The sequence below is a fragment of the Aulostomus chinensis genome, chromosome 5, assembly GCF_037954235.1.
Source record: "Aulostomus chinensis isolate RoL2024-O1b breed Wild chromosome 5, RoL_Achi_v1.0, whole genome shotgun sequence".
Taxonomy (NCBI): Eukaryota; Metazoa; Chordata; class Actinopteri; order Syngnathiformes; family Aulostomidae; genus Aulostomus; species Aulostomus chinensis.
In genome coordinates this window covers 19679857-19696140 of record NC_141324.1, presented here as the reverse complement: position 1 = coordinate 19696140, position 16284 = coordinate 19679857, and the positions used below count along the sequence as shown (strand labels likewise).

Genomic DNA, 16284 nt, shown 5'->3' with positions numbered 1-16284 from the left:
CATGTAAGAAGGAAATAAAGATTCTGTAAACTCAAGACACCCATTTGCGAGTATTCAAGAGGAAAAACATATTGTTTTACAAATTTCTTATATTTTAGATCATACAGCCAATTTCCTAACCTTCGCTTTTTGCTATTTTAGAAAAGCAGAGGTTTGACAGTGGATGAGTAGACAATCTTCTAAAATTCTACTTCTAATTCACACATGGGGAGAAACACAGCCTTGTACTGCTGATTGAAGAAAGGTCATTGAAGCAAATTAGGTTCTCTCTTCACAACCTTAGCACTGCAGTGACAAACGTTTTTCAGACTTCCTCCTCCCGACCTGCCTGTGACTGACAGCCTCTCCAGACGGACGGCGGGTCAGAGGAATGATGGTAAGTAGATGTAGAATTCCAACAAAGCTCCTACTCTTTCCAAGCAGATATAGTGTTTACATGAGAAAATAAGGCTGTAAATATCCCACATGAATGCTTTGGAACTGAGGGGAGGAGAAAAATTTGTCTCTTTGTTCATCTCTGCTTGGCTTTGATGTATTCTTCATTTGAGCGGCTGCTCTTTCATTGCGCTCTGAGAGGTTTGTTTGTTTTTTGTTTTTTTAATAACATTATATAGGACTGCATTGAGTTATTTTAAATGAAAATCAAAGGAAGCGCAGCTCATTTTCATCAAGCTGAAGTTAGCTTATAAAAACACTCAATGAATCCTGGGAATGGGTGGATCTGTATTTTAATGCCACCACTGAGTTGCTCTATTCTGGGAGGTTGTTGTGAATTCTGTGGTTGTGTGGAGAGCAACAACCACAGCTAGGACAGCACGCCCCGACAGGGTGGCTCTGAGTGTGAGCCTGTGTGTGTGTGTGTGTGTGTGTGTGTGTGTGGGTGCGTGTGTGTGTGTATGTGTGTGCAGATGCGAGTCAGGGTGTGTGATGGTTCAAGCATGCCTATTCATTTGATGGAACAACAAAATAGAAAATCTCTTGAGAACCAACTGTTCGTCTTCTGAACCCAGTACTCCCCTACAGCAACACTCCTCCCTGTCCATCACACAGGAACAGCATAAGGTACATTTTAGTTTCCATTTCCTGTTCTCGCCATAATAAAAGTCTTGTTTTCACAAGGCCTGGGTTTCAAGCACTCCCCTTAGTGACGATTACACCATAAACCAAGTTAGCGGTGGTTGAGTGTGCATGTTAATGCAATCACACAGTAGCCCCTCAGTAAATGGAGCACTCGTTCCCTGACAGACAAATAGAGTTTATGTGTGTCTTCGGGGTTAGTACAGAGAAAGAGAAGGAACTAATGCCAAAAAAAACTCTCCAAAATGCTTCCATTCATAAGTGTTTACAGTCTGTGTGTGTGTGTGTGTGTGTGTGTGTGTGTGTGTGTGTGTGTGTGTGTGTGTGTGTGTGTGATTCATTAGTCGGGTGCTGGAACTGTTAAACTAATACTGTTGGGTAGTGACTAATGCAGCGCAGCAACCATACCTTCACCATCAGAGATGTTCTGGTAGGAGTCCCAGCGCGTCAGAGGATCGGCTGTGTTGTAATCCACAATAACATCCACACCATTCTGCCATCTGTCAGCACCTGGAGCCAAAAGTAACACTGATTGTGATGAGGGCGTTTGTACACCTCAGGAACAAATTATGCGACTGTAACGTCTGAGGAAGAAAGGAGGAGGGTTTGAGTTTTATGGGCCATTCTTTGCTTATTTCACATCATCGACTGAAAAATAGTACGGCCTAGAATATTGATACCGCATATTGTGGAAGAAAGAAATATCGTGATTTATTTTGCTGTATTGATTTTATTGTATAATCCTTATTAAAAAAGGATTTGCCAGGTCTAATAGTTGGATACTTTAAGGAAAGACTTCTGTTCCGTTTCCTGTTTGCACATAAAATGTGTTAACTAGTGATTGTTTTTTTTTGGGGGGGGGGGGGCGGGGCTGAACCAGTAACGTTCACTAGAGATGCTTTTCTTGTGAAGTAGTTGCGTGATCATCAAGTTGTGCAAGTTGGTGCGGCGGTATCACGTTTGAGTTGCTGGATGTTGCTATTTTCAACATCAAAACTGTTGTACGTGATGTCATCAGAGGTGGGCGGAGTTCTGTTCTCAATGACATTCTCAAAACAACTGTTCACAGTTATTTTGAGGTGCCAGTTCAAATCTCCAGTCTAGAAGTTGTTTTTTTTTTGCTTTTTTTTTTTAAACCTTAAATGATGTTCAGCCATCAGAAAATCTCAAAGGGAACAGATCAACAATATTTCATTGCTGTAGTCCAAACTCCCTTTAGAAAATCTGCAACTTTACTGAGCCCCGGCTCTGTCCAGCAGGCTCAGGAAGTATCTGGCGAGCTCCATGCCGCAGGACTCACTGTTTTTTCTTTGGGGGGGCTGGTCACTGCCGAATTTACAACAGGGACAGTGTGGTCTTGCGGGTTGCAAGTACATTTTAACAACAAATATGACTAAAACCACAACACAAAAAGAAGATGAGCATTTAATATTCCGGAATTCACGTAATAGACGCACAAACCACCGACAACAGTGACCATAACACGGTCCAGCTATATAACAGGTTTTGAAAGGGAATGTTGTGCAATTTATTTAAAAGTAGCCTCAACACATTATGGGATAATAACAACACATAAAGTCCACGCAGGTTTTACTTGAGGTTTTACTGTGACCGCTGAAAGCAATTGGCATCATAACTACACCCTGTTGTTGAGGGATAAAGAGACCAACATGTGCCCAGAAGACTCCCAAACAACACAGTCTGACCCCTTCAGAAGTACTTCATTATGGAGCATTCAGGATTGTTACACTGGAATTTTAGAGAATGGGTTTAAAGAGGAGCCATTCTGCTTTTCCTCACTTCCTTACCTAAATATAACATTGCATTGTTGACTCAGTGCTACCACACAAACACACAGATCACAATTCAAAATGGTTGCTCCGTCAATAGTGTGAACTCAAATCGTTTTAGTTGTGCACACAGAACTGTTCATAATCTATCAGCAGACATGTTGTGAATTCATTTGTATGTGCGAAATTCTGAATAGATTTTTGTTATCAATTCAGGTCTGACGTCTCTCGCAGTTCTGATCTCTGAGGTTTATTGAGTACAGCATGATTTTTGGCAGTAGAATAAGTGTGGTTGCTGACTGACTGACTGACTGATTGAGCAGGAAAGTTTCCATGCGCCTGTGCAGCATCCAGAGTGTGGTCTTCTCCTGGGTTTCCTGACAGTGATATAGCAACGATACAGTTGCACAATCACATTTTTCTCGCAGTAAAGTCGCGCCTATGTGTGAGATATTGTTTTGCTTTTTTCATTGAGTTTTAGGTCTGCTGGACTCAACCAGCTGAGATGCTGTAACAAGCAGATGTGGTGACTCTAATTTAATGCTGTGAAGGGAGTGAGCCTGCAGCCAAGCGGTGATTATAGTGGCTTCATATCTTTTGGGATGCAGGTTTGCTGCCGAGTGATGGAACTAACCTGGGTTATAACTTTATTCTCTTTTCTTAAGCATCATCACAAGATACCTCCTCAGCTGACAGTACAACAACAGTCATTTGATAAATCAGACTCCAGTAGATGATCCGCCATATGCACATCTCCCTATGCGGCAGATGTCACTCAAGAGTTTTGCTGTCACCTGGGATTAATTCAGAAAGGTGTGGGAGCTATTTCCTGTGGTAGGAGAAGAAACCTGTTTTCTCCTATAGCTGGTGAAAAAGAGAATTAGTCAGATGTGAGCCAGCCGCCACGGCTTCCTGTTTGTGACCAGCGTACTAACCAGTGAGCTGCAAGACGCTCCACTGCTCAGGTGCTCACTGCAGTCTCACTCGGCACCTCCAGCTCTGACCCCACTGCAACTACATCTCGTTAATTGCAGCCCACACCATTCTGTTCTCCCTCATCTTATCCTGAGATTGCTATAAATTAATACCGTAATTTATCAAATAAAGAGGAGCTGATACTTTGATACCAGGTGGTGGGATTCACATCTGTGAGCTTCCTGCAGTATCCGTGTTAAAGGCTCACTACTCTGAGAGAAACATTCTTATGACCCAACAAACATCTGAAAAATATGAGTGACAAGTTTTGATCTTAAAGCTGCATTTAGAACATCTCTAGCTGAAGCACGTAATGTGGTCTGCTGCTTCAGCAGACGAACATTACTGAACCACTACAGAAAACACATGAACCTATCACACCCAGTATACACACTATGAACGCAACTACAAACTTATCTCTGCAACATTCCATATTGCGCCTCTCTGACCAGCGTCAGGCCAGAAACTAGGTTTCACATCTTATTTACAGGGAATAATGAACCCAAAATACTCTCATGGCATAAATATGGCAGTGGAAATGGACATTATTTGCTCCCTTTAGTAGACACACATATACTCTACTGCTGATGCAACAATACACACATATACACAACAACAAAGCACTGTTTCACTACTGTGGGGCTCTGAGGTAGCACATGCTGTGCTTCTTTACCTCTCTGTCAGCACACACTTCACACTACATTTCCCCTCCGCAGTTTTCCACATCCCTTCACACCAGGGGGCCAAGGGGGAGGAACAGTGGACAGAACAGCAAGAAGGGGAAAACAGAGGGAGGACTGTTTCTGCTTTTCTTACAGCCTCTCTCTGTAACATGACTAACACAAAAGAGAACCTACCTGGTATCTTCTCTGGTCCCTCGGAGAACACCAGCTCCACTTTACCATAATCAGGGAATCTGGGATCTGAAAAGTCAGCACACAGGAAATCATCATGCTGAGATTCTCTTAGCAACATAAAAACAAGCTAATTGTGCTCAAAGTGTCTGGTCTGAATTCAAATCCAGACTGCAGCCTGTAAATGCAGCGAGGAGCAGTGTTACCATGACACGTTGAGACCTGTTCTGTTTTTTTCCTCTTCAGATCTACCTTTGTTGGCTGTCTCCATGTCCTCTTTCTCAAACATCAGGTTGTAGCCCTGCACTGCTCCCGTGTGGAACTGCAGCCGGAAAATAACTTCACGCTCGCACGAAATGTCACTCTTGTGATAACATTTAATCTAAAAGTAAATGAAAAGAATACAAAGATTGCTGCAATGAGTACTGCTGTCAGAAATTCTAGAGGGGCGTGTTTGATTTCCTACCATAATGTCCCCTTTCAGAAGCTGGGCAGGCTCCAGGGTGATGCACACACGGCCTCTGTGGCCTGGACCGATGTGACTGGAACAAAAAGCAACCAAGTGTTCCAGTAAAGTTTGGAAGCGATATTTACAGAAAGTAGTAAAAAAGATCGAAATCAGCATCAAACCAGGTGATGTACTCTTTGCATAAATGTGCTAATGTTTCATGTGCATGCTGCTTACTAGACTCCAGATGAATACACAGCTTGCATTCCCTGGTAGACTTTGATGTACGGTCGACATACTGCAAATAAAAAGATACAATTATTAAGAGTGATTACAAGAGCATTTGTGTAGAAGCAGGAAAGATAGTTTCAGAAGCGTGAAGGGCTGCTGCTGTGTGATTAGAGCTTTGTTGTTTCACTGAAATGAAATTTACATGAGAACCTGGGTGTGAAGTGTTACGAGTTTACAAGCAACCCTTAAAGAAGCTTTTATTTCTGTAAGTACCATTTTGTCTCAGCTTGTGTGTGTGTTGGAAAGACAGAAAGATATAAAGTGCAGATCAACTCTGATGTGGTTGTGTCTGGATCCTTTTGTACTGTCATCGTAGTGGCGACAGTTTTGTGTGGGTGTTTGCAGCTGTGTGTAGCGGTAAACAATACGACTTTAACCTCCAGTGGAATCGAAGTTTGGCATCCCGTGAAGGACGAGGCAGTGGAGGAACAACGGGGAGGCGTTGATCTTCATGGAGCCGCTTAGAAGACTGTTGAGGATCCAAACGTATCTGACACCAAAGCACAGAGGTATTCATTAAGGGTCTCTAAAATACTCAATAGTGTATTTGGCCTTTCAAGTAGTAATAAATAGGTGTCCTGAGCTCACAAAGATGTTACCCTCCTGCATGACTCCATTACAATGACAGAATGCAGACACAGCCCCCCACGTATATTGAGCAGGAAGCTAACAGTGACTGAAGGCTAACAACAGCGACACAAACAAAACAACAGCAAAAATGTCAGTTTACAAACTATCAATCACATTGTCCTGTATAATCTACACCATCTTCATCCAGCTGTATGCTCAGAAGTCCAGACCTTTGAGCTGAGCTAAAAATTGATTTTGTTTTTGAACAGTTTTGCTGTTGTTCACTTTTCAATAAAAATGCATTTGTTCATCCTGTCACCACACGGGTTTACATGAAGACTACAGAGATCTGAAAGTGAATGACCACACCGACTCAGCAAGAATCCCCCCAAACAGGTGACATGTATACCCAATAATAATAATAATCATTCACGCTTTGATACTTCAGTGTGATCAGGTACATGGTTGTGCTGCTGTGCGTTCCCTGTGTGTAACAAGTAGTGTATGTAATTGCTGTCTGAAAGAATAGCAGCAAAATATAGAGCTGTTTTTTTTTTTTTGGGCCGCTTTGTGCTGCATCAAAACATTAATGCCAAAACACACCCATGGGGGCACGGATGGGTGCAGGTACGTGATGCTTTTGAAAAAATGTCAGCAGAACACGACATGGATCCTGTGGATCTGGGGCACACGTGTGTGATGGGTGTAAAGGGTGTTTCTATACGGACGGGTGAGCTTGTGTTTTGCATCTTACCGCTTTTGTGAAGGTGTCATCAGGGCTGAGACCTTATCATCATAGTATTTCCTCATTGCAAAACGGTCCAACGCCTGATCAGCACTTTGAGGGAGACACATTAAACACTTTATGACTCAAGAGGAGAGATTAAAACGCTGTTGCAATATAGTTGAACAGTGTTAACCCTAACTTACATTGGGACAACGCAGACACACATGCATACACATGCATAATGGACAAGAGCGAAAGTAAGCGGAGAGACAAGGGATTCCAGCAGAGAGGAAGAGAATGGCTGCCTTAAGTAAACACAGAGGGGGAGAGGAGGACAGAGAGAGGCCGGAGTGTGTGCACAGCTCGGCTATTCAGACATCCCTAAAACCAACAGGCGCTGGAGCCTTTTCAGCACAGCTCTGTCTCTCTCTTGTCGTCCCTCTCCCTCAGCTCCCCCAAATCTATTCCATTGTAAATCTGACGCATTGTTTTCCTATCTCTTCCTCTAACTCTCTTTTGCCCTCTGTCTTTCACGTTCACCTTCCCGGTCCTCCTCAGTTGGACACCGAGGGGCCGAAGGCTGATGTGTGCCAATGCCACAGCTGTGCACTGAAAGGATTTACATACTGGAGGAACAACAGCTCATCTCCAAACATGTTTCTTGACTTTAGGGATTAGCTTACTTGACTTAAATTGACTGACAAAGGGAAGAAAATGAGAATCGTTTTTTTTTTTCTTCTCTACGATGAAAAGATTTCATGAAACTGAAACTGTAGCCAGAAGCCATTACGGTAAATAATGTGTTTCAAAGCTGATTCATGCAACTCTATACAGGATGATTCATCACTTAAATTGTGTGGTTTTCCTTTGTGTTTGGAGGAGGTAACTTTCTGAAATGACCCTTTGTGAATCATCTTGTCCCTGAATTCACGGAGGTTAATACATCATCAGCGGTTGAACAGTGAGCGTTCATGTGGTCGACCAGATGAATCTCCGTGAACTGTTGTGGGATGTCCATGATATCATTTGCCACCAACAGTGAGTTAGCACATTTATATTTCAGCATACAGTACAGCACAAACATTTACAGAGATGTTGTGTTCAACATGCGATTTATAGCAGAAGTTACCTGGCTGATACATCGGTGAAATGCACAAAGGATGAGATGACAACACCAATTCGACCTTTGGCGCCCTGAAGAAACAAGAGGACAGCAGATCTGTCATTATAAATGCAGATCTTGCCATTTTACATTGTTCTTAAGCTGCGCTGACATGCGGAACGCCTTTATTAAACCCTTCTAATTCAAACTTTAGTCGTTTTGCTCCCTTATTCAAGAATTGCATAATGCTTTGCATATTTTTCACCTCAAATCTTTTTTTGTCGACAAAATGGAAACGGTCAAGAGTTTACTCATTTTGATGCTGGGAAATATGTCACAATACAGCAGTTAAACTGTCTAACAGGTGTTTAAGCTGGACTCTAAAGATACGCTTTCGCTTATGCAGAAGACTTTCTGCAAAAAATGAGAAAAAGTACTTCTCATTTTTTTGATAAAGTTCCATTGTTAAAAGATTTAGGAAAAGGAATCTCACTTATACTGATTGTGATTCAGCAGCATCTGAAACAGAGTCTGATTCTTTCATATATGAAGCTGTTTACTTTTTATTAAAGCATTAATATCTAAAATTAGAGAGAAACACTTCAACCTGAGAACCTGCCTTTTAATGGCCTTTGAAATGACTGAACAATTGATTCAAGGTCTGAGGACATTGCTTACAATTAATGAACAACTGTACCTAACACACAACAGGTTTTGACTCTCACCCTGCAGTGTATTACTACCACGTGAAGAGGGTCTGCATTCAGCCAGCTCTCCATGGCCTTGCAGATGGTGCAGATCTTATCCAGAGGTGGAGCATGGAAGTCTGGCCAGCCAGTATCCAGGGTCTAAAAAAACACACGGTACAGTGGGAACATAAAATCCACACATCTGCTTTAACTTATCAATCAAAATTAAAATACCGTTTCTGATGAGGCACAGATTAAAGAAGGGAGTTTTTGAAAGTTAACCTGTTTTATGTCCAGTCTTATTTGACTTGTGGTCAAAAGTTAGGTCATCTTACCTTTGGATTCATTTTAGAAAGATCGTGTCTTTTCTCTGACAGGTTGATAATCTAGTAAAAACAAAGAACGTTACTTCATTGTACAAAAGCCTGTGAACGAAGTTCTGTTTGCGCTTAGACGCTCGACTGAGAGCAGCAGGACAGACAGAGAGCGCTGACCAGGTAATTGTCTGCATGCTTGGACTTGAGCATTCGCGTGACGTCCTTCAGGTTGTGAGAGTAGATCTCTTCAGAGCATCCCCGGGGGAAGGACACAGCAATGATGCGCTCCGTGATGTACGTCAGGTCGAGTTCGTATCCCTCCTCCATCCTGAATCAAGGGCCTTCCTGTAGTAATTAAAAGACACGAGTGGCTCAGCACCTTCAGCTAATCCACGCCATTCCCATTTTTAAGCAGGTGACTTTGCTCGAGTCAATATTTGACGTTCAAAGTCCTCAGCTTTAGTCATTGTGTCCAAGTTTCCCATAGATATCTGTAGAGAAGGACTTCAATAGCAGATTGTAAGACAGAAGGTGTCTCTGTTTGCACAGCAAGGGTCAACAGTGCGGGCCACGCATAAACAACAATTCAACGTCTTTTTAAAAGGCGAGAGATGATTACCATTTATCTCTGCTGTGGAGATACAGAGATACAGTACAACAGTGCAAAAGATACACCAGGGAGCTAGTTACCGCACTCAGTGAGTCAACCACAAAGGAAAAAAAAAATTCCGGTTGAAACCAGTTGCTGTAAATCCCTGAGTGATGGCGTGTCCCTCTGACCTCATGGCCATGAACTTCCTGCAGTGGTGGTCTGGAGGGAGCCCGTCTCCCCCTGCCACCCTGCCACTCCCACACACATGCCTTATTCCCCTCTCCTCTCTAGTCATCGCTGCCAAATAACAACCTGCTCCCACTGGCAACAACAGCACTGGAACAAATGACTGTGAATCGATTGAAGCAGAGAACTCCTGCAGCTTTCACTGGGTTCGAAATGAGACTTTTTTAAAGAGCTGTATGATATTGCATTTTTTTTTGCCAATATTCAACATTTACAGATGTTGATATTACTTGTACAAAAACAAGTGTATACGATATTTGCAGAATGTAAAAAAAAGCATGAAAATATGATGAATGTTAAAATAGCTTTCTTTATTTCCCCCGAAATGTGGACAAACCCAGACATTTACTGCATTGTTTCCTCATCAGAAACGACACTTTGACAACAATCTAAGACACAAAATTACTATAAAATAATTAAATCCAACAATTGCTCAATTCACGATTGTTAAATTTATAATTCCCCGTGAGTAAAGATTGTGACACACAATCATTCTACCAGCATTTTACTTTGCTGGGACTGAGTTAGGCACAGTTCAGAACACTAACACAAGGATGTTTTGCTACACAAAATGTAAGTGACAGAAATACCGTAGTTCTTACTTTACGTCCCTGGAACATTTGACTTGATCCAGAGAAGTTATCACAACATACAGTAACATCCTATACATATTCTAAGACCTTTGGAAATACGACCAAAAATACATATTGCATCCTATTCAAGACTTTAAGACCCTGCAGGAACCCCGATTGTCATTTACATCTGTTATGATAAAAAAAATTGCTAACTCCTGCTTAGAAAAGTGAGCATGGATTACTTTTGTCTGTTTTTATTAGAATTACACTGCAAATTTAAAATTGTAGAGATTTTGCCAATCGGCCAAAAAGAAAAAGGGAAAGAATTTGGATAGTTTTATTGACTTGCGTGAATGGTATTTAGTGTTTTAGCAATACATAATCTCTCAATTGTTGTCTTTAATAATGTAATTTGATTGCATCGACCAAGGAGGACATGTGACCTGACATTTTGGTTAGCAGGAAATCTAAGAAACTGACAGATTTTGATGAAATTTGGTGGAAATGTGGTCAGAGGGGTAGGACCCGTTTTGGAAACAATGCGCTTTACTGAATCTGCAATCATTATCATCACCAAGCACATTAGAATAACAGCATTTTTTAAATACAGGCCTTCTTGGTAGAGGTCTGCATCTCTGAATACCTCTCTGTCGGCAGGATCGCGTAAAGACCACCAGACCAATCTTGAAGAAATTTGAAGGGGAATCTGGGACAAAGGCCAAGGAAGAACTCATGGTGAAAGATGCTGCAGCGTTCCCTCTACCGGGAGCATTTCTAGTCCTACATTTCAGACCACGAGTCTCCAGGTTGAGAAAACATCAGGGACAATGATGAGAAGTAAATGTCTTTTTTTTGGCCAAAACAACCAAAACTATTCTGACTTCATGAACGAGCCAGAATTCATTTCTGCTAAGAGATCAGGGATCGGTCTTGCTTGATTAATGTTACAGATTTTACCCAATCCAAATATGGCCAAAGATATCATCCTCCCTCTCCAGTGACCCCCGATTGTTTTCTGTGATTAAACTCTTCACAGTCAAGAATGTGTCTTTCAATTAAAGTCTGAAATGACTGCAGGCGACAGGCCAACACTTTGAAGGGGGCCAGAGAGGGAACCATAAACCAGGGATGTTTCAGCCACTGCTAAACTAACCCTCAGAGCGGAATGAAAGAGGCCATGTGTATGAAGAGGTCATCACTCAGGGAAACAGAGCGAGGCCTTTAGTGAGTGTGTGTGTTGGCGGAGGTGGGAGCATGAGGAAGAGGTCCTTAGGGATTGTTGGAACTAATGGCGGGGTTAGTCTATTTCCCCTGAGACTCTGAAGAAAAACTGTTGACTAATGGGAAATTGATGAACAGGTCAGCCAGTATTTAGGCTCTGTGTATCTCGAGGGCAGAGGATGAGAAAAAAAAGCTTAGTAATGTTTTGGAAGTGTCAAAGTACAGTGCTAACTTGAGATTAGATGGGAATCTAACCAACAATTACCCTCTATGTGACCCGGCGTTGTGAAAGACTGCTAATTAAGTTGCTGCTGCATGAGTGGAAACATTTCTTCTCTTATATTTTTGTCTCTTTTAAAGAAATAATTTTGCATCTTGGAGAATATTCATCCAAGTGTGTCACTCATGGAGGTGAACTAAATATGAAGCAACAACTAGCAACAGTTAGCTAACTTAGCCAAGCTTAGCATAAACAATGAGAGATCACAACATACATGTAAATTAAAGGCGGGATAGCGGATTCGGAATATTGAAATCGGGTACTGATACTGATGTTGTTTACCAATCGGACAACAGAATAATGTCCGTCAAGATTCTATTCCATACCTTTAATGCTTCTGTGTTAATTTGTATGCTCTTTTAATCAGAAATACTGTTTTACTGCCTCATGATGTAACCATAAACATAATGCTAACAATAACAGTGGTAATAATCATGAAAAAAGAGCTCTGGTATCAGTAAGAGGTACCTAATGACAGATAATGCGTTTAGTCTTTCCAATCCATGAGGAGAGTTTGAGTAAGAGTGACATTATGAAATTAATCAAACATCTTATTGATTTCCTCTGCTAGCACTCCAAGCTAGTACCATCCCTCTGCTACCGAGACATCTCACTTCTCCCACTCATCATTCAAGCCGACATGAGCGACCTGCCCCAGCACGCACTAAAGATAATTGGTCTTTAATTTGCACTGACTGCTTTTGTTCCTGGTTTGAGGCACAGCATTAGCTCACAAAGCCAGAATAAGCAGTGCCAAGGAACTCAAATCCCAAGCCCACCCATGGCACTGTGAGAGCAGAGCTGGCAGAGCAGAGGGGTGGGCAGAGCAGGATCGAAAAAAAAGGGGGGAGGGGGTTGCCAGGTTTTGCGTGAACATGCTGCTACAGGTTTATTAAGGTCAGGATGTTGGGGGATTAGGGTGTGTCGCCCCCCCCCCCCCCCGCCCCCCGCCCCAAGCTCAAGACCCTGCAGGTAGGAGCTTGACTGTGTGGGTGCTGTCAGCCACGTTCACACATGCATGACGCTGACTGCGGCCTTTTGTAAATGCCTTCAAATACCACAAACAACACTAGAAATAAATGAATCAAGCATTTTTTTTATTTATAAGATGAACGGGAAGCCTCGAAAAAAAAATACTGTTTCTATTTCAGGAACCACACCCTTCGCATGAATGAAAATTCTGTGGACGCAGGTGAATTAAGAAAGAACATCATGAAACAGGACTTAACCTGCACGGAACCCAGCAGCTCCCAAGGGTTAAATCACGGCCTGCTCATGTGGCCTCGTGGTTGTTTTCATTTTTGAGTTCACTGTGGTGACAACACTTGGCAAAAAAGTTGCATACTTGTCTGTCACAAATAATAAGACTCTCCTGAGCATCGGGTTGAGCCACAGCAACCGAATCCATTTAATGTTTGTTTCTATGTGATTAGGCTGGTTGCTGCATGTCTACAGGCTCCCTTTGACTGCGTTTTCCATTAAGTCAGTGTGGTCATCATCACACAGGTCTTTATTACATATTTCTACAAACTAGAGGGAAACAATAAGGAAAAAAATAAGAGCTGGAGATAATATTCTTTTGAATCATGTATCAGTTATGACACGACAAAAGAGCAAAGAGCTTTAATCACTGCTCTGGCTGCAGCAGTTAGGAGATAGAAGAACAACTTCATGTATCAGAGAAAAACCGCATAACTTCAGCATCGTTTCAAAAATAAAAGCCTCATATTTAGATGGACGGCTGCAATTAAGTCAGTCTTTTGACACCAATTAAAAACTAAAATGTCCACAAGCATTATTGCCTGTACACATATGAAAGCAATCAAGGGATCCCCCGCCCCCACTCCCCGTTCACACTCCCAAATCCAACAGATTTGCCTCCTTTGCCTCTTATGACAGACATGTTGTGGTAAAAAAATCTTCATTTGATGACGATTTAAATGATTTACGGGTCAATTAAAGGTCATTAAAAAAGGGTCAACTGCTATTTATCATTGATAGAAGAAGGAAGGGGGAAAAAAAACATCCGTTCCAGTGTTCCAGACCAAAGCTATCTGGCACAGGCTGCACTGCTTTTCAGTTCAAAATGACAAGCATCATGGTGGAAAAGCTTACAACACCGCTGTGTCTTTGGGAGCAGACTGATGGCCTCTTAACCGGACCAAACCAAACTTGAGTAACACCACAGTGCCATAAATGCTTGAGGATGTCTGGCTGCCTGCAGGGGACCGCTGTGCTGTTTTTACAATATTTAGGCTCTCATCTTATCAGCTTTATTTCTTTGTTCGTCCGCTGCACGAAAAAAGATCATCATTTACAGAGGCATCAGATGGTAACAGTTCTACAAGCAAACACTGGCTTCCTGGGACTCTGGCTTTGAACCCCAGCTGGTATGTAGCGTTCACAGCTAATGGCTGCCTAATAACTGTGATAGCATCAGCTTCACTGATCCAAACCGCCTTGGCTTCATACTTGGCTGGAGCCTTGGCTTCATACTGTGGGCTAACATGTCCAAAGTGACATAACAGGGGCCAGAAAGGGACAGGGCCTGGGTTTGTTCTGGCTTCTTTGACACTCATTCATTGTTGCTGTGACGCAGAGCTGGAATAAACAAAACCACAAATTCTAATATATATATATTTTTTTTTTCTTAAGCCATGGCAGGAGGGGGTATTTTTAGCAAGTTTATTTAGTAACCGAGCATGTCTAACATGTACTTGTTGCACATTTTCACAAGATATTTATAAGGAGAAAAAAAAAACAACAGCCCCAGCTCTGAGCAAAAAATATGCACCCTTACGGCTCTTAAAGTACTCCCTAATTACCGTTCTCTATCCCAAGGTCATCGTGGAATGCGTTCCAAAATGGATTACGTTCCCACTCTCACTCTTTTGATTCTTCTCTCTTTTTTCTCCATTCTTGCCACTCTCGTTCTTTTATTGCCTTCATTCTCCCTCCAGTCCCACATCTCGCTCTTTAATAGCTTACACATGTGAGCCAAGTGGCACTAATGTGACAAAGTGAAATGCCCCCGCTGCTTCGCCCAGTGCTCTTCCTCTCAGGGTTGGATCATAATGTTCTGCTTACAGTACACAAACCTCTGCCAACCCACCTGTCCAAACCACACCATCAGGATCACCCATTCATTTGTCACTCCGCCAGCTATTTGGGAATTGCCGCCTGTTATCAGTGAGAGAAAACTAACCCTTCGGACCCCTGATACTATTCAGACACCCGTTTCTTTTGCCTTCAGGGAGATATATTGTTCATGTGACTGACAACAAAAGCTATAATTGCCAGTTCAAAAAAAAAAAAGTTTCTCCTGTCTTGCTGGCTCTGTAATTAAAGCTTATCTTGAATGCCTGCAAAATGTCTGGAGCAACCTGCATTGGTTTGCGCTGCTTAAAAGTACAAAAAGAAGAGGAAAAAAAAGCTGGGTGTAAATACAGGTGTGTGTCTGATTTCAAGGAGAGCGGGCCGATCCTCAGGTGGACGGCAACGGTTGTGATGTAAGGACGCAGGGACATGTCATTTCCAGTGGCTGCCAGAGAAACATTACCCTTAGGCCACGAATACCAAAAAGCAGCTGGAGCATTAAAAAAAAAAATCATTTATCCACCAGTTGAGGAGGACAAACAGTCAACAAGAGTGGAAGTTGTTTCTTTAAACACAACAAGTCCTTCACAATAATGGCCCCCATATGTTGCACATTATAAATAAAATAGTCTCTGCTTCACCACAATAGCGAGGAGCCCAAAATTCTAGCTGCTGCAAAACACAATTCATTGAAGGGGACATTTACAAAGAATTACAGAGGTCAAGCCAAGTTTGGGGGTGTTCAAGTTGCAGGATTTTATAGTACTCTGGCAAAAAACAAACAAAAAAAAAACAGTTTGAATGACTCCCTTCTTCTGAGTGAAAGAGCTAGGGTGGACACACACACACACATACACACACACCTGGTTTTGGTAGAGCCAAGGTAAATAATGAGAGCAGTGTCCTGTTTTACTTTAGCAGTAAGTGACCAGACAAATGAACTTTGACAGAGCAAAAATTGCGTGGACTTATAATCCTGCGTGTAAGATTGCTGCTCAGTAGTAATGAGCCTTACCTTTGCAGACTGAGAGAAACTTCTCGGCTTCTTTTTTTCCTTTTTGTCAGTGAGAGCAGCTGAAGGAGAAACAGTGGGGTAAAGTCAAAGAGCCCCCAGCCCGTCATACAGGCACAGTGCAGGCTAAGAGGCTCATTTCTCCTCCCGCTGTAGGAATGTAACCAGACCAGCTCCCCTTTGTCCCACTGGCTGTCCTCCTCGGACTTTTTCTGTGGTTGTCCGGACTAAAATGGAACTCCTTGCTCTGTTCCAAAGCTGTTACGCACCTCCGCGTACTTCCTCCGGTCCGAGTTGAGGCAGCCGCCACAAGTCCTGGCATGGGATAGTCCTCCTCCCACTGCTCCGCCAGTCTAGCTGAGGGTTGTCTCCACAGTTCCCTCCCCCTCCCAGCCTCCTCCTCCCTTTGCTTCTCCCCATTT

General features: G+C 42.5%; 1 protein-coding gene across 2 annotated transcripts in view; it reads right to left on the bottom strand.

Annotated features, from left to right (window-relative positions):
* LOC147261631 (tensin-3-like) overlaps window positions 1-16182 on the bottom strand; it is a 34872-nt gene extending 18690 nt beyond the window's left edge. For both annotated transcript variants that reach the window (XM_086203752.1, XM_086203753.1), the window contains exons 1-12: window positions 15866-16182; window positions 9018-9185; window positions 8859-8909; window positions 8560-8682; window positions 7862-7926; window positions 6760-6843; window positions 5813-5925; window positions 5382-5442; window positions 5163-5238; window positions 4949-5078; window positions 4700-4765; window positions 1486-1587 (exon numbers count right to left, since the gene is read on the bottom strand). In XM_086203752.1, the coding sequence (XP_086059878.1) occupies window positions 1486-1587; window positions 4700-4765; window positions 4949-5078; window positions 5163-5238; window positions 5382-5442; window positions 5813-5925; window positions 6760-6843; window positions 7862-7926; window positions 8560-8682; window positions 8859-8909; window positions 9018-9167 (1021 nt within the window). In that variant the 5' untranslated portion in view covers window positions 9168-9185; window positions 15866-16182. The remainder of the gene's footprint in view (window positions 1-1485; window positions 1588-4699; window positions 4766-4948; window positions 5079-5162; window positions 5239-5381; window positions 5443-5812; window positions 5926-6759; window positions 6844-7861; window positions 7927-8559; window positions 8683-8858; window positions 8910-9017; window positions 9186-15865) is intronic.
* Between the last annotated feature and the right edge of the window lie 102 nt (window positions 16183-16284).